General features: G+C 42.6%; 1 protein-coding gene across 1 annotated transcript; it reads left to right on the top strand.

Moving 5' to 3' along the window:
- The first annotated feature begins 427 nt into the window (after nucleotides 1–427).
- PNN (pinin, desmosome associated protein) lies at nucleotides 428–22,515 on the top strand. Its single transcript, XM_039534574.1, has 9 exons — nucleotides 428–697; nucleotides 1,553–1,624; nucleotides 7,720–7,785; nucleotides 12,600–12,672; nucleotides 12,751–12,845; nucleotides 14,189–14,264; nucleotides 17,902–18,057; nucleotides 18,143–18,281; nucleotides 20,126–22,515. The coding sequence occupies exons 1-9, from the start codon at nucleotides 585–587 to the stop codon at nucleotides 21,412–21,414; spliced, it is 2,079 nt and encodes a 692-aa protein (XP_039390508.1). The 5' UTR covers nucleotides 428–584; the 3' UTR covers nucleotides 21,415–22,515.
- Nucleotides 22,516–22,843: the final 328 nt, after the last annotated feature.

Raw genomic sequence — 22,843 nt, 5'->3', positions numbered from 1 at the left:
AGCGAGCAGCGCGCGAGTTAACTGGCTAGACGCGAGACCTTGCGGAATAAATAAAATGCTTTGTTATTGGTTCATTTATAACAAAGTGGGAGCTGATTGGCTACTCCCCGGTCCTGTTAGTTCTGCCCCTTAGTCTCTGAGGCGCCGCGGGGGGAAAGTTGGGATCTGTTCAGAAGTGGGATGGAGATGGACAGTATTACTCCGCTTCTGATTGGTTGACCGGAAGGAAGGAAACTGTGCTGGTTGGCTGTGAGTGGTGTCATTTTGTTTGTCCGTTTGGTGATTCGCCGATGTGGCAGGCAAGGGCGACTGGTGACGGGCTGTGGGGGTGTCACTTCGACACGGGCTCTTTAATTGGCAGATGCGTCGGGCGATGCTTGGCTGTGTGAGGTGTCGTTCTTCGTCGGGGTTTGGTGATTGGCGGGCGCGGATGGTCGGTGGTTGTCTATTGGTGTCACTCTGGCTCTGAGCTCTGTGATTGGCGGGTTATAGGGCGGGACGAGTTGCTTGTAGGCGGGGCGTCTCTCTCCGTTACCCAGCGGTGCTTTGCGCTAGGCCCCTGGCTAGGCCGCGCTGCTGGCGGGATGGCGGTGGCGGTGCGCGCGCTGCAGGAGCAGCTGGAAAAGGCCAAGGAGAGCCTCAAGCACGTGGATGAGAATATCCGCAAACTCACGGGCCGGGACCCCAACGATGTGAGGTGAGGCTGGGGCTGGCTGGGCGCGCGCCTGAGGCTGCGGGGGGATGGTTGGGCTGGGCCGGGCCGGGCCCTGGCGGTCAGGGCGAGCCTTGCGGGCGCCTTTTCTCGGGGAGCGATGGGGCCGCGCATGTCCGACCCTGGCCGCAAACCCTGCCGCCTGTTCGCGGGTTTTGGGGCTCCCCAGGCCACAGCCTGACGCACCTTCTCGCTTCGGGCACTTGGTCCCGACCCGTGAGTGCGGGAGACCCCCAGGAGCGCCCTGGCTGGCGCTGCGGCCTCCCTCTAGCGTGCAGGCTGGGACTCCCCGCCGCTTTCCTTGCTGCTCCAGTGGGGTTGCTGGGCCGGGCGCTGGATCGACTCTTATTATACCGTGATTGTAGGGACACGGTGCGTGTGATTTGCCCGCACGGTCGGTAACGTGTCTAAGGGGGACACAAAGAGCCTCCCTTCCTCAGTCGTCCGTCAGGCGCGATTTAGCCGGGAGGCCCAGCCGGATTGGGGTGGGGTCGTAGGGTTTCCAAAAGTCCCTTATTTTTTCATAAATGTAGGTGAGCGCTGCTGCTTAGTATTACTTATTTATTAATGATATTGGGAGGAAGGATAGATAGGGTGGGAAAGCAGCCCCTTAATTAAAAAAAAATATAATGTTGGCGACCCTAAGTAGCAATCGCTTTCCTGTGCGCCTCCCCAAGGTTTGTGCTGCTGCTTCCTGGCAAGGTTTTTCCAAGCAAGGCTCTGTCTCTGGGCACTTGAGGCTCTGTCACAGTCCATGTCTGGTGTGTGAGGCCATGCACGTGTCTAGAGAAAGCATGTATTTACCCTGCTCAAGTTCTAACACCTAGTACATTTTTCCAGGCCCGCTCAAGGTAGATTATTGACCATCACAGGCCCTGGTGGAGGTAGAGGGCGTGGTAGCATATTGCTAAGGTAAGAAACTGCAGAATCAGATGATAAAACAAAGTTACTGTATGTTTATGCACATGTTGGCTTTAACTGTGACTACTGTGATGTTATTGATATAATCTGGGACCATATAGAACATGGTTGCAACCAAGGTCCTGTAGTGGCACCAAATCTTATGTAAAGGAGGTCATATAAGGTGTCTAAGACCAGGTTATGGGTTGCTGGTTATGATTATGCTGTCTGTATGCATGTGTTATTTTGTAGTTGAAGTTATGAGTATTAACTCTGTACTGTCTGTACTTCAAACTTATGCTATGCATCTGGGAGACATCCCAGACAAGTTGGTGTTAGCTCTGCCTAGCCTGCTTGATGGCCTGTTAAGGACCATCAGCTACACAATTGACCCATTGAGAGAAGGCAGATATGCCTTGTAACTCAGCAAAGTATGCAGGGACTTGCCCATGTGACTCCAGACTCCATTTTGCTGTAATTTTCCACAGTAAGAACAAAGAAGTGTTCTTACACCTTGAAAAGCCTATAAAAGGCTCCATCTTGTCTTCAGTCCTGCTTCTTACCTCTGGAGGAACTTTGCTACAAACTGAAGCTCTGAACAAAGGAGTGACTGACCCATCCCAGTGGGGGATGTACTCCAGAGACTTGATTTGAACCTGCAGTTTACTTCATCACTGCTACAAGCTTGAACTAAGAACTTTGCCATTACTGCATGTAATTGATTCCATTTAACCAATTCTAGCTCTCATCTCTATCTTTTTCCTTTTATGAATAAACCTTTAGAGTTTAGATTCTAAAGAATTGGCAACAGCGTGATTTGTGGGTAAGATCTGATTTGTATATTGACCTGGGTCTGGGGCTAGATTCTTTGGGATCGAGAGAACCGTTTTCTTTTATTGGGGTGTTGGTTTTCAGAACCATTCATCCCCAGGACGAGTGGCACTGGTGGTGATACTGGAAGACTGGATTGTCTAAGGAAATTGCTTGTGTGACTTGTGGTTAGCCAGTGGGGTGAAACCAAAGTCCTCTTGGTCTGGCTGGTTTGGTTTGCCTTAGAGGTGGAAAAACCCCAGCCTTGGGCTGTAACTGCCCTGTTTAAGCAATTTGTCCTGAATTGGCACTCTCAGTTGGGTCCCGCCAGAACCTCATCATCACAGTGGCATAGTCGTGCTTGGATCCACAGAACCAGGTCAATTAAGCTTTGGGTTAGAACCCCACGCTATCCAAATTTGAAATTTGGGATTGAGAGTTTGTTTGGTTAAAGATCAGTGACCATGAGCCAGAAAGCATCAGCAAAAGCAATGAAACTGCAAGCCCTGGTGGACAGCCTGGAGTTTGAACATGAGCAAAAACTGGCAGAAATTCGAATGAAAGAGAAGCAAGCCTTGGCCCAGCTGAAGAAAGAGGCTGCTAAGAGAAAGAAAGAAGCTGCTAAGAGAGAAGAAAAAGCTCGTGAGGGGTGTCTGGAGCTGCTGGCTGCTGAGAAGAAAAGACAGATGCAACAAGAGATGGCTAGACTCCAGCTCCACGTCAAAAAAGCAAGGGAAGAACAGCAGAAATTGTATCCTCTTGAAAGTCCAGTTTATAACAATGTTGGTATGTTGTATAACTGAGCAGTTGTCTGGGTGTAACCAAATGTACCCCAACACTGCCACCTTTTATGTAAATGCTGTTACTGTGAGTTCAGTGGAAGGTGGCCCCATAAATTGTGCCAGTGCTATGTATGAGTAGTAATGGAAAATTCAGAGAGAGTGTAAAAGTCAATGGTAAAAGCTGTTTAGGGCAAATTATGGCTTCTAACATCACTCTTGTTAATCTTCCTCTTTGACAAGATCTGCTTTATTTACCAAATCAGAGTGTGAATGTTGTAGTCCTCTATGAGTTTACTGTACGTGTGCCTTTAGCCAAAATCCACCTTGAATGGAATGGTGCTAAGCATGAAGTTATAGCTGGGGTAAGGAAGTTATTGCCTAAAGCTCTTTTGATTGGGGAAAATGTTAAAGCTTTGTTCAGTTCAGGTAGCCAGTCACAGGACAGAAATGATCTCAAACCTGTGTCTATTGTGGGCAATGATTTGCCTGAGGAGGGTTGCTCCAAAGGTTTGTCTGTGCAAGGAAGCAGTGTGTCTGTGAATGGAATTTCTGAATGTCTATCTAATGTCTCAGAAGTGAATCTGGAATTAGATCAAGCACAGAAAAATCTCATTGGTCAGGAAAATGTTTCTCAGGAGCAGATTAAAGTAGATCGTCAGGTAAAAGCCCTAACTGAGGAAGGAAAGGGTAGATTTGTGATGGGTGATGGATTGGTGGCTAGTACAGCTTGTGAAAGTGAAGCTGAAATGGGTAACTGTGATTTGCTGGACGTAGCTCAGTGTAGTGAAAAAAGCAGTAGCTTATCCATTGGGAGTGGCAATGTGCCTGGTAGGGAAAGTTTGGAGGAGCCTAGGCAGCCTTGTGAGCTGATGGCTTGGTCTAGTCAGCAGTTTGGGAAGGTAGGGATAGTGGAAGATGAGTGTCCCTATCGCTTATCTCTTTCCTGTGTGGAGAAATGTGACAGTGAAGGAAATGTGCCTGTGTCTGTCAGGGGTATTGACTTGCCTATGGAGGAAGCTACCTCGGTTGTCGGTGTGCTGGGACAAGGGAAATGAAATCCCAAGCTGTTTGTCTGGTGAAGGAGAATGTGTCTCCAGCTCTTCTTTGTCTGTGGAGCAGACAGAAGGTGCCTTTCAGCCTGTGAGGGTTGTCGCAGAGTTGGTTGTGGATACAGCTAAAGCCCAGGAAGGAAATGGTCCTAAGTTTGTGTCTGCTGGGGAGAATGGCACTGTAACTAGGTTGCATCCAGTTAGTGTCGTAGCAAAATCCCAGAGACCAGACAATTCTGGTGCTTGTAGTTTGCCAGTTGCTAATGTGTGGTTGGAAAAGGGTGTAGCAGCTCTGTCTGACCAGGGTGATACCCTAGCCAGGGCACAAGGAGAGCATGAAGGTGATTTAATTGTTACTACTGACAGTTTGACAACTTGTAGCAAGAAGGAAAAGATTCCTGAACTTGTTCATGGCCAAGGGAAGGAGAATGCTTCTAACCTGTTATCTAGAAAGTCTATAAGTTTGCCTGAAAAGGGATTGTGTAGGAATCCGCCTGATGGGCCAAAGGTAATTCTGAATGTAAGTGAGGCCCAGAAAGGGTCTGTTGTTGCTCAGGAAAGTGTTCATTTAGAGCAAGCCCTAGGTGAAGAGGGTAAGGGCAAAACTTCTGTGAGGGGTGAATTGCTGCTTAAAGAAGCTCCTGGGGAAAGGAATCCTCATGGTAATCTGTGGAAGCAGTTTATTGTAACTGAAGGGTGCGAAAGTGATTTAGTCAAGGAAGTTTCAGTTCCTAACAGCCAGAAATGTTCTGTTGTGAATGGATCCCCTGACTTTCCTTTTAAAAGGTCCAGTGAGGGTAGCTTTGAAAAGGTCTCTGATGGAGTAAAAGTTAAGAAAGTAGAGCAGCCCTGTAACCAAGTGGCTGTATTTGGCCAGCTTGTTGGGAAGACAATGGTGTTGGGACAGGAATGTCTCCATGCTGATTCTGTGAGTGAGCAGTCTGTGCTTCAGGGTTTAAGGACAAATTTGGTTACTGGTATTTCAAAGCAAAACAGTTTTATGGCTGAATGATTGAGGATGCAGGGGAGAGCAAGCAAACTCTCACCCTCAGACCCTTTGGATTTGTGTGGTATCTCTGTAAGACAGAGTCCAACATCGGAATTGGTAGCAGCTAAGAAGTTAAAAGCTAGTGTCTGTGTTGATGCAAATTACCTGGCTGGCAGGGAGAAGAAAGACTTGCTAATAGCTGTTAGTACAGAGAGCCCACCCAATCAGCCAGTAAATTTGGTTAAGCAAGGGTTTGATCCTGCAGGACAAGGAGGAAAAAGAAAACTGAATTTTGCAAAGGGAAGCCACAGGTTAACCCTAAAATGCCAAAACTCCAATGGTATTGAGCCAAAGGTGTGGCATGACAAACATGATTGTAAATTGACACTTGCAATGAATTTGTTATTGCTAATGATGATTTTTGTAACTGATGTGTTGCTATTATCAAAAACTGTAAGAATGCATCATGTGCCTAATCTTTTGGAAAATCCTTTGAACATGTTGAGAGTAATGCATGAAGACATACTTTATGTTAAAAGTCCTTGTTAAACTGATGTTTCACAGTTGATGCCTATAAACAGTTTTGGTACTTTCCAAAGGGGAAAAGACATTCCAGACCTGATGTGCTGTATAAAAAGGGAAACTGAGGCACACTACCATATTGCTTTCATGGCTAAATGCCAAGATTCCTGTACTATAAACAACATTAATATCTACATTGGTTTGATGTTAATTGGGTTCCAAACATTGGCCAAAACTTGTATGGATAAAGTAGCTGTTTTCTTTAGCTCTTGACAAGATCACATGAAACATACAGGAACAATGCTGCAAAAGCTAACCAAGTTATACCTTAAGTTTGTAAAAAAAATTCAATCATGTTATTGAACATGACTTTGATAAACCGTTTCTGTTATACGCCGGTACGGCTTCTAACCCAACACTAGCTGTAGTGAGACAGATCCAAGGATGGGGAGCTCTTGGGATGCAGTCAGTGATGTGTGTCATCCCTTCCTGCATCACTTTTGCGTTGGGGGTGTGACATTATTGATGTAATCTGGGACCATATAGAACATGGTTGCAACCAAGGTCCTGTAGTGGCACCAAATCTTATGTAAAGGGGGTCATATAAGGTGTCTAAGACCAGGTTATGGGTTGCTGGTTATGATTATGCTGTCTGTATGCATGTGTCATTTTGTAGTTGAAGTTATGAGTATTAGTTCTGTACTGTCTATACTTCAAACTTATGCTATGCTTCTGGGAGACATCTCAGACAAGTTGGTGTTAGCTCTGCCTAGCCTGCTTGATGGCCCGTTAAGGACCATCAGCTACACAATTGACCCATTGAGAGAAGGCAGATATGCCTTGTAACTCAGCGAAGTATGCAGGGACTTGCCCATGTGACTCCAGACTCCATTTTGCTGTAATTTTCCACAGTAAGAACAAAGAAGTGTTCTTACACCTGGAAAAGCCTATAAAAGGCTCCATCTTGTCTTCAGTCCTGCTTCTTACCTCTGGAGGAACTTTGCTACAAACTGAAGCTCTGAACAAAGGAGTGACTGACCCATCCCAGTGGGGGATGTACTCCAGAGACTTGATTTGAACCTGCAGTTTACTTCATCACTGCTACAAGCTTGAACTAAGAACTTTGCCATTACTGCATGTAATTGATTCCATTTAACCAATTCTAGCTCTCATCTCTATCTTTTTCCTTTTATGAATAAACCTTTAGAGTTTAGAGTCTAAAGAATTGGCAACAGCGTGATTTGTGGGTAAGATCTGATTTGTATATTGACCTGGGTCTGGAGCTAGATTCTTTGGGATCGAGAGAACCGTTTTCTTTTATTGGGGTATTGGTTTTCAGAACCATTCATCCCCAGGACAAGTGGCACTGGTGGTGATACTGGAAGACTGGATTGTCTAAGGAAATTGCTTGTGTGACGTGTGGTTAGCCAGTGGGGTGAAACCAAAGTCCTCTTGGTCTGGCTGGTTTGGTTTGCCTTAGAGATGGAAAAACCCCAGCCTTGGGCTGTAACTGCCCTGTTTAAGCAATTTGTCCTGAATTGGCGCACACAGTTGGGTCCCGCCAGAACCGCATCATCACACTACATTAGACACTTATTTATTTTGTGGCCGACTGTCTGCCGTGGCCAAGTGATACTTTCCCATAGTAGAATATCAGGTGTTGGCAGGTCAGAATTACAGGGTTATTGTGTACTTCATGCTACTAATATAGGTCATTTACTTAGAGTTTGGAAAAAGCTATATAATTTGGCTGTTACCAAAATTTAATTAATTATTATGGTGGTTATTTCTTGCAATGTAGGCAAGCATTACCCACATAGACAGGAGGTTTGACTTAGCCAGGGTCACAGCTGAGTGAGTGACAGACCTGCATTGGGAACTCCAGCTTCCAGGTCTCTGCTCAGACTACTACTTATTTGTTGTACTTCCTGTCTTAAGTCTTGTTGTTTTTTTTAGGCGTGGATTCTCGGATAGTGGAGGACCCCCAGCCAAACAGAGGGATCTTGAAGGGGCAACCAGTAGGTAGGTACAAAGGTGGACATAAAAACTTTACTGGGGTAAAAGGTCATTATGATTTAGCAAATTTAAATTATCAGAACTGGTAATTGTTAGTCTGGTGGCTTTATAATTATTTAAAGATGACTCATTCCAGACTTAAGACACTCTTGTCACTAACGTTTTTGGAAGATCACTGTTGCACCAGTAAGAGAACGATTCCCTGTCTATGTTAACATGTCCATCTCACCTCTGATGAAATCTTGTCTCATTCTCCTCACTATAAAATGCAATACAATGGACCTCTACGGTAGTATTTGCTTTCCATTTTAAGCCACTGGTTCCACTACTGATATCTTCTGTAATTGTGAAGGAGTGCGATCAAATGTAGAATTTGAGTGGTATATACAGACCCTTTAACGGTTCTGAAGTAATATATGAATGTAAACTGTGCGCGCCCCCCCTTCCCCCAGCTCAATGGGGTGTTAAAACTGAAATCTAAAATGCTTAATTGTCAACATTAACTGCTGAACATACTAACTGAATGTTTTTGCTAGTATTTTTATCATTTAATACAGTGCAGGCAGTGAGAGTATCTGGTTGCTGGGGCAGAGAACTAAGGCTTCTTCTACACATTAAAATTGCAGTGGTTTAACCAAATTTAATTTAAACCGATTAAGTTAAACCAAGGCAAACCCATATATAGACAAAGCATAAGGTCACAAACCTGTTACTATGTCTTTGAGTTGCTTTTACGTGTACCATTCTTGGATTGCAGCTCTGACAGTGGAACTTCATAGTAGTTAGGTTGGAGTGCTCTCATGCTGCCTGCTGCTTCTTCCCTTATTGACTTACATTTTGACCAGTCACTTATCTTGCTAGTATTCTTTTCCACACCTCATGCACTCTCGGGAGGTTGGTTGATAAAAGAGCACTGACATTTTATTTAAATCCCCTAATCTCTCCATAGCTTTGAAAGAGAATAGTAAAGGTCCAGGTTATTTTCAGTGCTTGTCTAAATGGGTTAGGCTCTGTATTAGAGAACTACAAACTACCTTCTGTCCCTCTTCCTGCACATTTCACTAGGCTAAGGCAGCCTCTTTGGCATGTCTTGAATGTGTGCTTGTTGAAAACTGCAGAGCTGGAACTTGGAGCTCTGTACACATGTTCTCTAACCGTTACTCCCTTGATTCAGCATCCAGGTGTGTGGCACAGTTCAGTAGAGCTGTACTTCAGTCAGTGATTAAATAGGACTCTGTCCCATTTTCCTCATTTCACAGTACTGTACCACTCATCAGACTGTCCCAAGAGTGGGCGTGTGTAGCTGCCACTCAAAGAAGACATAGAAGTTATTTGCCTGTCACTTGAGTTCTTCAAGATGGACTCTACACTTTCACACTCCCTACCCATTGTCTGTGAAGTCTTTATTACAGTCACAGACCTGAGAAGGTGGTGGAAGGAACTGAGCTGCCCAGAACGCCACACCCACTTTTATAGATTTACCCTCAGAGCATCCAGGAACAGTGAAGGAGAAGGAGGGGATATTAGGACACTGGGGTGACACTGAAATGAGCCATTCGACCATTGAACTGCACCAATAGTGCAACCCAAGAGTATGAATGTGTAGAGTCCATTTCAAAGAACTCCAGTTATAGGTGAGCATATCCTCTATTTTTTTCTTTGTGGGTTACCTTTAATAACGTATGGAACACAGCAGTGATTTTATTTCTTAGTCAGTTCAATAGACCTTCTTGCCCCAGAATTTAGTATGCATCACTGCCAAATTCAGTGTGTGTGAGTATGTTTGAGGAGCTTGCTACTAAGTTCATGTCTCTTGATAGGGACTTTCTCCTCTTGAAATCTTTTCTGTGTGATCATACAGTGCAGAGATGGTGTAAAACTTGTCACACTGCAACATTTTGTAGCAACAATTTTACCTAGGTTTGACTTTATAGAAGGCTCAAAGAAACTGGGTTGTGAAGGAGACATCTTAAATAAACACAAGCAACACACAGGAATAGAATCTCATAAAATTTTGTTTAGCTTTGCCCAAGTTTATTCTTGTGTAGCTGATTCGCTTTAATCAGAAACACTTTTTATTTGGCTGCAGTTCACCAATAAGGTCTCAGTTGGTTTTGTTTGTGGAGTTTTAAAGGAGTTCCGTAGTTGTGTTCATTGTACTCTTTTAGAAAAACAAAATTTTCATTTGTTTCAAAAGTATCTTAAAACATCGCGCATATGTATGCAGTCTGTCTTGAAGTATGAAGCGTTCATACAGGAACTCCTCACTTAACGTTGTTGACTTTAAGCGAAACGATGTTAAGCAAATCCAATTTCCCCATAAGAATTAATGTAAATGAGGGGGTAAGGTTCCAGGGAAATTTTTTTCACCAGACAAAAGACTAATACACACACACAATATAAGTTTTAAACAAACAACTTAATACTGGTACACCGTGGTGATGATAATTGTGAAGCTTGGTTGAGGTGGAGGAGTGGGAGGGTGGGATATTTCCCAGGCAATGCCTTACTGCTAAATGAACTAGCAATTGACTGAGCCCTCAAGGGTTAACTCTCACAACACTCTACAAGGCAGCAGGAAAGGAGGGAGGGAGGGCAGACAGACACACACCTTGTGTGTGAGAGAAAAAATAAGCATTTCCCCTTTAAGTAGCTGACCCCAGTGTTAAGTACACTGCCTTGTTAATTAAATCAGCTTGCTGAGACCTGAGAGGGCAGCTATTGCCTAGAACAGTGCTTCTCAAAGTGGTGGTCCGTGGACTGAGGCCGATCCGTGAGCCATTGGCTGCCGGTCCACGGCGAGTTTCCTCATAAGAGCGTCGAATAGGATAATAATATGGCACCGGTCCCAGGCACATATGGGGGGGGGGATTGCCAGTCCCCCACATCAGATAGTTTGAGAAGCACTGGCCTAGAAGCTCCCTCCCTCTGTAATGTGTCCCCCCTGCTCTATGGAAGATGGGGTAAGCAGGGGGGACGGGGAGACACCCTCACATTAGCCCCCTTCTTCTCACCACCCCCCCCCCCCTACAGCAAGCAGGAGTCTCGGGGAGCAGCTCCAAGGCAGAGGGCAGGAGCAGCACATGGCAGTGGGAGGAGGGAGAGCTGCTGCACAGGGAATTTAGGGGAGTGGGGAGCTGATAGGGGGGCTGCTGGTTCACCCTGGTTCCAACCACCCACCAGCTAGCTGCAACTGGCTGCTCTTCCTGCAAGCAGCGGACAAAACAGGCGGCTGCCAAACGACTTAGAATGGAGCTTTCAGAGTAGCAGCCGTGTTAGTCTGTATCCGCAAAAAGAACAAGAGTACTTGTGGCACCTTAGAGACTAACACATTTATTTGAGCATAAGCTTTCATGGGTCAATGAAGTGGGCTGTAGCCCACGAAAGCTTATGCTCAAATAAATGTGTTAGTTTTTTAGAAGGGAGCATTTCACAACTTTAAATGAGCATGTTCCCTAATTGATCAGCAATTTAACATTGAAACAGTGTTAACCGGGAGGACTTTAAGTGAGGAGTTCCTCTACTTTGGGTTGGCCTTGTGATACAGAAATACCAGGAGATAAAAATTGGGAATAGCTCTGTTAATTTGTAGGCTTGTTGTTCTTTATTAAGACCTGGATTCAGCAAAGCACTTAAACATGTACGTAAGTGCTTTTCTGAATTGGTGCCATATTTCTCTCAAAAGTAGTTGGAATTTACTCCGTTTTAAAGCATTTTGCTGCTTAATCATATTGCAGTACAGTACTAATCTGCCTCTTCTAAGACCACCTTTTAGGGTTTTAACTTTGGAGAATAATTGTTCTGGGTTAAAATCTGTTATAAAGTTAACACTTAATTCTGCAAAAATGCTTACACTGAAATATTGATCCCATTATCTGGAAATTTTCAGTATTTCAGGGATTAATTTATTGTGAGGATTTCATCCATTTTAGATAACTTCAGTAACATTTTTCTCCTGAAATTTCAAAACCATTTACAAATTCTGAAGCCTTTGAACTCCACCCTGAAGTGCTGTATGTAAATACTTATACCTGTTTTACAAATGCTTACTAAACTTAAGCGCAGAGAGGGTATAAACTGGGAATAAAACTGAGGATAGTAATGTATTGGGTGTATGATAAATAGCTAAACAGGCAGTCCTGTCTCTTATTTTACTAGACACTGTTTAAAGCAGGGGTGACCAACCTGAGTCTGAGAAGGAGCCAGAATTTACCAATGTATATTGCCAAAGAGCCACAGTAATACGTCAGCAGCCCCCCATCAGCACCTCCCACCCACCAGTAGCTCCGCCAATCAACGCCTCCCCCTCCCTCCTCGCACCTCCCCTGGCATGCAGGAAGCTTAGGGGGAGGAGCAAGGGCATAGCAAGCTCAGGGGAGGGGGTGGAGTGGTGGGAGGGTCTGTGGCCGAGCCAGGGGTTGAGCAGTGAGCACCCCCCTGGCACATTGGAAAGTTGGCACCTGTAGCTCCAGCCCTGGAGTCAGTGCCTATACAAAGAGCCGCATATTAACTTCTGAAGAGCTGCGTGTGGCTCCAGAGCCACAGGTTCGCCACCCCTAGTTTAAAGCAATTTAAGGTGTACCGTTTGTAAACTGTAATACTTGTGTTCTCTGACACTGGAGTCCCATATGCAAAACTGTAGCCTGAGCGCTATTTATTGGCCATCTTCTAAACTTCTGGACAATGAGGGTTTATTGTAAATCTTGATGCACTTGGCTGCAGCAGTCTTGAAAAGTGCTGTCTCTGTTGGGATGTAAACTTTCCATTATACTTGGTTCAGTCTCAAATAATGATGTTTGACTTTTGTATTTTCTCCTCAGGCTGGGTGGGGAACGTCGGACAAGGAGAGAATCACGCCATGAAAGCGACGCTGAGGATGAAGATGTTAAAAAGGTAACAATTGAGAGAGTGGGCATTTGGCACAGAAGTGCGTAGATGAAACACAAACTGATTGTTTTGTTGTTCTTGTAGCCGGCGTTGCAATCTTCTGTTGTTGCTACCTCCAAAGAGCGAACACGTCGAGACCTAATTCAGGATCAAACTATGGATGAGAAGGGAAAACAAAGGTACCTATAAATCTATTTTTCTTATGCTTATGTGGCACCTTCACATGTTCTGTCTCCTAACATGGAACAAGGTATATTTTTAAAAAAATTTCATATGGTTACTGAAGGCAATATTTATACATGATAGGTGACTTTGAAGGGCTACCTTGAGAGTAAACGTAGCCTAGTTACACTTCTTAAAATGGATTGCATGATAGAGAATGCTTTGTCCTCAGATCTTACATGCTTCTCTTCCCCCCCCCCCGCCCCTTCAAAGACTTCAGGACTCTGCTCCTGTTCTCTTTCTCCTTCCTGCCTGGCTTTTGCTGTGCAGGGTGAGCCCTGTGGCTCCATGCTAAGAGGAGTAGTTGCTTCTGGTACCCTATCTCCTCGGGTAAATGCCCAAAATGAGTGAGGGGGAGGAATTTTCTGTTGGGAGAGGCAGTATCCCTTATAGGGGAGGGGCATAGTTCCTAAAAGTAAGGGACAAGGGGGAAAATCCTAAAGGCAGGGAAAAGAGGTATTGGGTGGGGAAGAAGAATATTCAGAAAAAGGCAGTAATGGGAGGCATGGAGGAGTGAGTTTATGGATAGGGGAAGGAAGTAAATGTATTTACTTTAAATAAGTCTTATAATTGTCAAGCACGTTATGCACTTGAACAAGATCACGGCTAGCCTGTTGTCAGTGAACTTTTATTCCCAGCCTCTACAGTCAAGTGAGAAGAGTCAGCCCCTACCACTGACTTTGTGACACTCATCATATAAGGTTTTGTGCAAACACATAGTGATAGGTGGTCCTTTCCCCAGCTCATAGACAAAGGACGGCTGGGGAAATGGAGAGACAGAGAAGTGAAATGACTTTAAGTTCACACAATAGTCCAGTGACAGAACCCAGACTCTTCCAGTACATGGATCCCCCTACTAGCCCAAACAGTTTGTTCAGCTTTGGTCTTTTTGCTATTTCCTGCACTTGGAACAGTCTTTTGCTTTTAATTCTTTATGTGCCCTTTTCTAAATCCTTCCTTAAAATCCACTTTTTCCATGTATGTGTTTTACAATGAATTCTTCAGTAGTTATTTTTCCACACTGTTATCTGAACTGTTGTCTGTTAGCGTGAGATCTTCTGGGCTTAGATCATGTCTTAATCTATTTGGTAAAGCAAAGTGTACATGTATATCAAAGTATACATTATTAATTATGTTCTACACTGTTGGCACAGCCCATACCTCTTCTTGTGGCCTTGGAATGTTAGTGAACCTTTAGAAATAGGTGTCACTAATCTACGGTAATTTCCCTCAATGTTTATGCAAGCAAAAACCTTATGTTTTAGACTGAATCTCAAAAACTGTTTTGTCTTTTATTCAGGAATCGACGTATATTTGGCTTGTTGATGGGCACTCTTCAGAAATTTAAACAAGAGTCCACAGTTGCTACTGAAAGGGTACTTGTTTCTCTTAATATTATATGCTGTAACCTGACACACTAAATCAAGTGAGGCAAAATTAAGCAGTTACTGCTTCAATGCATGGAGTGAAAAATTCCTATGATACATGCATTGCTTATAGTGAGACATCCCGACCCCAGGGGTCCAAGAGTTTAAGAAGCTTTTAAAGCTGCTTTGAACTGAAAAGCTATAAAAACGAGGTAGGGACACTTTCTTTTAGGATTTAAAAGTGCTGCAAAACTGAGCTTTGTCCCCAGTTGTCATGACACAAGTGATAAAATTTCCTATGAGCATATACAATTTAACAAAGCATCATGTTCTAAAACACTTGCAGAGCAGGAAAAGCATAACATTTTTCTCTTGATACTGAGTATGTGGTGTAATTTCAAAGTGAATGGCACTTGTAGCCAACTAAAAGGCTGGCCGTGATATCTAACCAGTCAAACAAGTGGTTTATTACAGTGAACAATACAAAACGAAACAGTTGCTAAAGATAACACTGCTCTACAGCCAAAATGCTTCTGAAATAAATGTAGTCAAACTTTACTAATTCTGGGTCACTGAAAATGAAAATGATGCTTAAAATTGTTGATTGGCTCTAGTTTTCAAGTTATGCTATTGGGTCAGTATATACGACCCTTGACTTGGGAATAGCGGAGGATAAGTGAGTTATAAAGGGAAGGGATCTCAATTTAAACCAGAAATGACTAAAATACATCTTTGACTGGATCTATGAATAAATCTATGACTGGGTTTGGACAGTACTTGCTTTTTAGGCAAAACAATGAATGATGCAATCTGAAGCTGGTATTGCGTCATACATGATATGAATTGCATCATGTTATTCCTAGAAGTCATGGATGATGCAATCATAACGAAGCTTACATCACTCTGCTGAACAAATTGCCCTATGTCAGCTCTAGAAATCATACAGTGTCATGCTCTCTTATTTGTCAGTGTTTGATTTTGCAAAGGGACACATTTCTGTTTAGCCAAAGTGAGCAGAGATGCCTCGTACTTGTGTGAACAGTGCAGATAACTTCTGCTATGTTTGTGTCACAAAAGCGCAGTATAACCGCTATGGTTAAGAAAGCCTATTACCTTTATTTTGGCTGCAAAATTGGAGATCAGGACAAGAGGTGGGTCCCACACATATGCTGCAACACTTGTGCAACAAATCTTCGCCAGTGGTTGAACAGGAAAAGGAAATCTATGCCTTTTGCAGTGCCAATGATTTGGAGAGAGCCAACAGATCATACCAGCAATTGTTACTTCCTCATGGTGCCTCCAGTTGGGAAAGGTGTCTCAAAGAAGAAAAAGTGGACTGTGCATTATCCAAACATTCCATCAGCTATACGCCCAGTACCCCACGGAGAAGGACTGCCGGTTCCTGATGCACCAGAATCATTCTCACTTGAGTCAGACAAGGAAGAGGATGAAACTTCTGGTCCTGAACCATCAATGTCACAGGACCCACATTTTCTCCCATCCTCCTCCTCTGAACCACACCTCATAACACAAGGTGAACTGAATGACCTTGTCAGGGATTTGGAACTACCCAAGAGTAAGGCAGAGCTGTTGGGCTCCAGACTACAGCAGTGGAATCTCCTGGCAGGTGATGTTAGGGTTTCCATGTTCCGTGACCGTCAAAAGGATCTTGTCCCATTCTTCTTCATGGAAGGTGATCTTGTAGCCTGCAACAACATCGATGGTGTGATGGCAGCCCTCAACATTGTTCACGATCCAGATGAGTGGAGACTGTTCATTGATTCATCGAAGACGAGTCTTAAAGCTGTTTTACTACATAATGGCAATGTTTTGCCATCAATTCCAGTTGGTCATGCAGTCCATATGAAGGAAACCTATGACAACATGAAACAACTTTTGAGGTGCATAAACTATGACCAACATCAGTGGCAGCTTTGTGGCGATTTGAAGGTTGTTGCTCTCTTGCTTGGTCTGCAGACTGGATACACAAAGTACTGCTGTTTTCTCTGAGAATGGGATAGTCGTGCAAGAGATTCCCACTACATCAAGAAAGATTGGCCACTCTGACAGTCATTGGAGCCTGGGAGGAAAAGTGTTCAGCATCCACCACTTGTTGAATCAAGGAAGATTTTGTTACCACCCTTACACATCAAGCTGGGTCTGATGAAGAACTTTGTCAAGGCCATTGACAAAACACAAGCAGCTTTCAAGTACCTCCGTGGAAAATTTCCAAGGTTAAGTGAAGCTAAGATAAAGGAAGGTGTCTTTGTTGGTCCTCCGATTCGTGAACTTCTTCGAGATGATGCATTTGACCATGCACTGCGTGGCAAGGAAAAGACGGCATGGAAAGCCTTCCAGTTAGTGGCAATAAATTTTCTCAGAAACAACAAGGCAGACAACTACAGGTTGTTGGTGAAAAACCTCCTCAAGGCATACAAAAGCCTTGGTTGCAACATGTCACTAAAGATACATTTTTTGCACTCTCATCTAGATTTTTTTCCACCGAACTGTGGAGCAGTGAGCGGCGAGCGATTTCACCAGGACATTGCAACAATGGAGAAACGCTATCAGGGCAAATGGAGCCCATCAATGCTTGCAGACTATTGCTGGACAGTGACAAGAGATGCTCCATTTAATGAATACAAGAGACAAGCCAAGAAGCGCCGAGTAGACACTGAATAGGACTAAACTATGTACATAATAGTTTTTTGCCTTTTGTTTCATAATAAATTTTAGTTATATAACCCTTTTGCTGATTTTTAAAGTGTTACATAAACAGGACAGGTGAAATATTATCATGTAAAGCAACCGTAAACACATGAAAAGACCTAGGTTTACAATTTATGATTAAAACTCTACTATCTACACAATATACATAGACATAAAATGTAAAAACTTAAATTACTTAGAAACAGTAGCCAATCAGTTGTTTTAATTGTCATATTTGAATTCAGCACATCAAAATACATAATAAATAGCACATTTTTATCTCTGAAGCAGACGACTTCTCAAAAATTGTAGACCAGTGTAATCACTGACTTAAGATGTAGTGATTCTATTTCTGTGTTCTGGTTTTGTAAACCATAGGCAACTGTGCCAAAAGTGCATAAGAACGTAATTGTGCTATGCCACTTATGTGCACAAGTCAGTGATTTTTCCATAACATGTATTGTAAACCTTCCCATTTTCAGTAAATAGATGTGTCTCCCCCCTGTGGTATTGATAAAGCTATTGTTAGTATAGCTGTAACTTATCACTAGATCACCAAAAATGCTTTTCTAGTTTAAATGGTTGTTGGTCAGCCTGATCCCAAATGGATGACAAGATTTAAAAAAAAAAAAAAATAGAATAATTGCTTAGGTAAAATTAACTATTTAACAATTATTGATAAATTGCAGCTCTGAGTTCTTTCCTATTGAGACAACTGTTTTGGTCTTAGACTGATATCAGAATTTTTCTACAAGTTGCTAGCTAGCTTCTGAATTCTATCTTGACTTATGTTTAAAGGAAAAATATATATATTTCACTCCATAGTGTAACTGCATGTAACATTTATGTTTGCATAACTCTTACAAAACTGATCAAGAGTACGGTACCTCTTCAACATTAGAAGGAAATGCTAAGTCGATACTTTATTTACCTTTAGCAAAAGAGACGTCAAGAAATTGAACAAAAGCTTGAAGTGCAGGCAGAGGAGGAGAGAAAGCAGGTTGAAAATGAGAGGCGAGAATTGTTTGAAGAAAGGCGTGCTAAACAGACAGAACTGCGTCTATTGGAACAAAAGGTTGAACTTGCTCAACTGGTGAGTATTCTGTCTTTTACTCTCAGTACTTCTCTTATGTAAAATATACTCTTGTGTATCTTATACTTTTTCCTTTGTTTCTCAGCAAGAAGAATGGAATGAACATAATGCCAAGATAATTAAATATATAAGAACCAGGACAAGGCCCCATCTCTTCTACATACCAGGCAGGATGTGTCCCGCTACGCAAAAGCTAATAGATGATTCGCAAAAAAAAATGAACGGTAGGTGGTATGTACAGAAAAGGAGTATGAGCATACTCCCCTCCCTCAAGCAAGATATGTATTTTCTTTAACTTTTTGAATTCCAATATCTTAATTCCATTACTAAAGCAAATTTTACATTTCTAAACAGTATTTGGTGGAGAAGTGGGGTGAGATTGTTTGTTGGTCACTTAACGCCTTTTTTTAAAGAAGTCATTATCTAGTGCAAAATTAATTGAGAAGTGGTGTATGCATATAGTCTTTTAAAGGTGTGTGAGTTGTATTCTTTGCTTCATGTTATCGCCCGTAGCCATGTCTCACCTGTAAATGCTAATGAGGCAAGAAGGTAAGGAGGCACATTCCATGGAGCGAGCATGTGTGAAAATGTAAGTGTTACCAAGGAGTCAGCAACTTGTGTGTTCTGAGAAACCGAACAAATTAGCTCTTTTGTGATAACTTAATCAGTTTTTAAAAAATTATTGATCTTAAAATATATATATGCGCACCCTTTTCCTCAGAATAACTATCTAAGTTTCTTTCAGGGAACAATTTAAAGTAGATCAGTATGTGTGATACTGAGCATATTATGGGTTTTTTTAAAGGGGATACTTCAGTTGAGAATTTATCAATTGTAGTATTTTTCCTTGAATCTTCTTAAACATGAGATCTCCCTCCCTCCCTCTAAGCCTTTTTTCTATATTGGGATTTATATCATTCTGACTGACCTTCCTAGCTGAAAGGAATGCTGTCAAGTTAAATTCTAGTTTAAAACTAGTTCACGTGTACAAATACCTTATTAATAAAATTGATATTTTTAAACATCTAATTTACTTTATGCCATTTAGGCTCTTACTACTTTCATTTCATCCAGCTTAGACAATGGAACCTAGTCAGTGCCAATAGTATGAGTACCGAAGTGAAAATGCTCTGGTGTTAGTCTTGTAAACCAATTCAAACTTGACAAGACCCAACTACAAGTATTAGGGTTGAGTTTTTTGGGTTTTTTTAGTTGAAAACAGCTTGACATTCCTGGGCTTAAGGATTACCTCCTCTTGCTCATTGGAGCGGCATGGTAGCAGTTGCATGCCCCTTTCCTGCCGACTGCCCCTTCACCTCGCTGCACTGTGTGCACTGCAGAATGAGTGTGTTGAAGAGTTGCAGTGCCTCTCCATAGTACACACAGTGCAGTGAGGAGGCCGGCAGCAGCTGGCCCCAAGAATGAGTGTCAGCACTGAGCACAGGTTCAGAACAGCGACCCAGGGAGAAGCGGACACCCTTCATTTGCAGGGCACTGGGTTGAGGTGGCCTGAGGGGTTGGTAGTAATTAGCCCTGGTGGCTCCATGGAGGAAACAAAGTAAAGAAAATGGACTCCAGGTCATTGCTAGACCCTTACAAACACTTGTATTCTAGTCAGATTGCATCAGGTTTGAAAACAACTCAACATGCTCAGGTTGGCTTTGGATTGGCAATGGTCTAATGTGGTTTGGATCAGGCTTTAAAATTAGGCCCAAGGAATCCTATATTCTGACATTTGATTTAAACATTAATAGCTTTAAAAACTAACAAAAATTCTTCATTGGAATTCTAGAAATATTGAACATCTGTTGACCAGTTTTTTTGGATAGCTTTTCATAAAACGTAAAATTTGAGCTTAAATTCACCTACCTCTGTCCCCTTTTACTTTCTCGGTAAACTATTGCCATCTTTTGGATTACACTTGAATGGCATAACACTTCGGAAAGATAACAGGAACATAGTATTTTACAATTCATAAACACATATTTGGGAATAAGTAAGTTTTCGGTCTTAACGTTGACAAGTTATTCTGAAATGTATTCTTTCATGTTTGCCTCTTGTTCTCCAGCAATATTTGAAAATAGACGCAATGAGTTTGCAGAACAAATTAACAAAATGGAGGCCAGGCCCAGAAGACAGTCTGTAAAGGAAAAAGAACAGCAGGAGGTGCACAATGAAGAAAAGAGAGAAGAACAGAACAAGGAGCAGGAAGAGGGTAAGGTGGCTCAGCAGGTGGAAGAGATGGAGACAGGTAACCAGAACAATGATGTAGAAATGGAGGAGGTAGGGGAGGAAAAGGTGAAAATAGGGGCAGGTCATAGTGATGCAGAGAAAGAACAGGAGGAGGAGGAGCAGAAACATGAAATGGAGGATAAGGCAGAAGAGAGGGCTGAGGTGAAGGAGAATGACAGGCAGCAGGATAGTCAGCATGAAGAGGTCATGGTTGTAAGAGAGGAAGGTGAGAGTTCTCAGCCAGTGGATAACGAGCAGGATATAGTGGAGATGAATGAGGCTGATAGTGTAGAACCGTTAGAAAGTGAAAATAGCAAGGAAGTGGAACCAGAAGCTGAGTGTGATGCTCAGCCAGCAAAAGAGCTTAACACTGATTCTCCTGAAAAGGAGAGAGCTAACAAACCAGAAATTGAAGCTGAACCTGAAGAGAAACAGGAAAAGGAGCCTGAAGCCCAGCCAGAGCCTGAGGCAGAGATACAGCCCCAGCCAGAGTCTGTGCCACTGCCACAGCCTCCACCATTGTCTCGGTCCATTCAAGATCAAGAGCCTCAGGCAGACCAGGAGGAAGTTGCTGTGGTGTCTGTAAAGCTGGGTGAGTTGCAGTCAGATCAGATCCAGGCAACAAGTGTAGAAATTAAGAGTAAAACTAGGAGTAGAAGCAGGGGTAGGACAAGGAACAAGACTAGCAAGAGTCGGAGTCATAGCAGCAGCACTAGTACTAGTAGTAGTAGCTCAACCAGCAGTAGTAGTGGCAGCAGTTCCAGCAGTGGCAGCAGCAGTAGTCGGAGTAGTTCCAGCAGCAGCAGTAGCACTAGTGGAAGTAGTAGCAGAGACAGTAGCAGCAGTAGCTCTAGCAGCAGTGAGAGCAGAAGTCGAAGCAGAGGACGAGGTCATAATAGGGATAGAAAGCGCAGGAGGAGCTTGGATAGGAAGCGAAGGGATGCTTCAGGACTAGACAGAAGTCACAAGTCTTCAAAAGGTAGTAGCAGAGATACAAAAGGATCAAAGGATAAAAGTTCAAGGTCTGACAGAAAGAGGTCTGTGTCAGAAAATAGTCGGTCAGGCAAAAGAACTTCACGGAGTGAAAGAGACCGTAAATCAGACAGGAAAGACAAAAGGCGTTAACAGAAGAGACTAAACTTCCTTAGCCTAATCTTTGCAGCAGAAGATTACTTGATGAGTAAAAGGATTCCTTATGAGGAGGAGAAGGCTGCCTTAACAAATGCATGCTGTAAAAAGTCTTTTGGAAAAATGCAGACCGTTTACCAGGCATCTTGTACTTTTTACATAATTTTGTAAAAGGTTACTTATCAAAATTATGTGAAGTTCCAGAAAACTGTAAAAATAAAAGAATTAACCCCCCTTTGCATCTTTTTTAAATATCCTGTACTCATTAAGAATCTCTGTATATTTTAATAGGTAAATCTTTAAATTGGTGTGATCACTTCTTCTTCTGTATCATACATTTTTTTGTAGAAATAAATGTGCATTTTAAATAAATGGTTTGAGATGTCCTGTTGACACTTAACTTTCCCCTTTCAATCTACATATTTTAGGAGCTTTTATAACATTGTTACCTAGCATAATTACCATTCTATCTTCTCTCCTCCATCCCTGGTAAGAATTGGAATTTAGAGTCCCACTAAACACAGCCTCAACTTCCCAAAGCAGGAGAGAGAGGGGGAAGTGAACAATCGTTTTCACTTCTTTACTTTCTTCCCCACCCTAACCAATCTAGCTTGATTTATTTTCCTATTTTACAAATGTCTCTCCAACCCACATATGAGCAGTAGTTAAATAAAAATGCTAACATAGACCAAGACAGAGTCAGAGAGTCTGGAATGCTACTCTGTCCCCTGCAGGTGCTCAGGTTATGTTTACAACTGTGTTCTGAAAACAATGTTTAGTGATGCTCTCTGCTGGCCATTGGTGGAAAAGGTCAAGACTTCTGTTCATTTTTAACTAGGAACTTGTATTTGTTTGCCACTGATTAAACTTTGATCCCTATGTGCCACTGTGACTATTACGTTGGAGTTATCTGGGACTAATACCAATGTTGTTGTGTTGAAGGATACTTTTTTAATGTATTTGATAGGGAAGTGTGTAAATTCCAAATAAAGCAGTATGGTGTATCAAGGTGACTTTGTTTTTATAAATTTGTATGAAACAATGACATACCTGTTGGCCTGTTCTGTACATGTGCAAATAAATGTGGCTAATTAGACTACTGAATGAATGCTTAAGACTGTTTCTGTTCATATTAATCTGTAAAGGCTAACATTGAGAGAGACAAGGTGGGAGAGGTAATATCTTGTATTAGACCAACTTCTGTTGGTGAAGAGAATAAGCTTTCTAGCTTCATGGAGCTTCACTTCAGGTCTGGAGAAAGGTAACCAGAGTGTCCAAACTAAATACAAGGTGGGAAAGATGAAGTGGGCAATTAACACCTCTGCAGTTATAGGACAATGGAGGCAGCCAGGTGTAATCCAGATTGTTGTAATGGACCATAAAATCAGTGTCTCTTGTTAAGTTAATGGTTTTTAGTGTCCAGCAG

Source organism: Mauremys reevesii, linkage group 4 (genome assembly GCF_016161935.1).
Source record: "Mauremys reevesii isolate NIE-2019 linkage group 4, ASM1616193v1, whole genome shotgun sequence".
NCBI classification, from domain to species: domain Eukaryota; kingdom Metazoa; phylum Chordata; order Testudines; family Geoemydidae; genus Mauremys; species Mauremys reevesii.
This window is presented reverse-complemented; position numbering and strand designations above follow the sequence as displayed.

Coding starts and splice junctions, on each gene's coding strand:
- PNN (XM_039534574.1), top strand. CDS start 585: ATGGCGGTGGCGGTGCGCGCGCTGCAGGAGCAGCTGGAAAAGGCCAAG. Junction 7,786..12,599: donor CTTGAAGGGGCAACCAGTAG/GTAGGTACAAAG, acceptor TTTTCTCCTCAG/GCTGGGTGGGGAACGTCGGA. Junction 18,282..20,125: donor TTCGCAAAAAAAAATGAACG/GTAGGTGGTATG, acceptor CTTGTTCTCCAG/CAATATTTGAAAATAGACGC.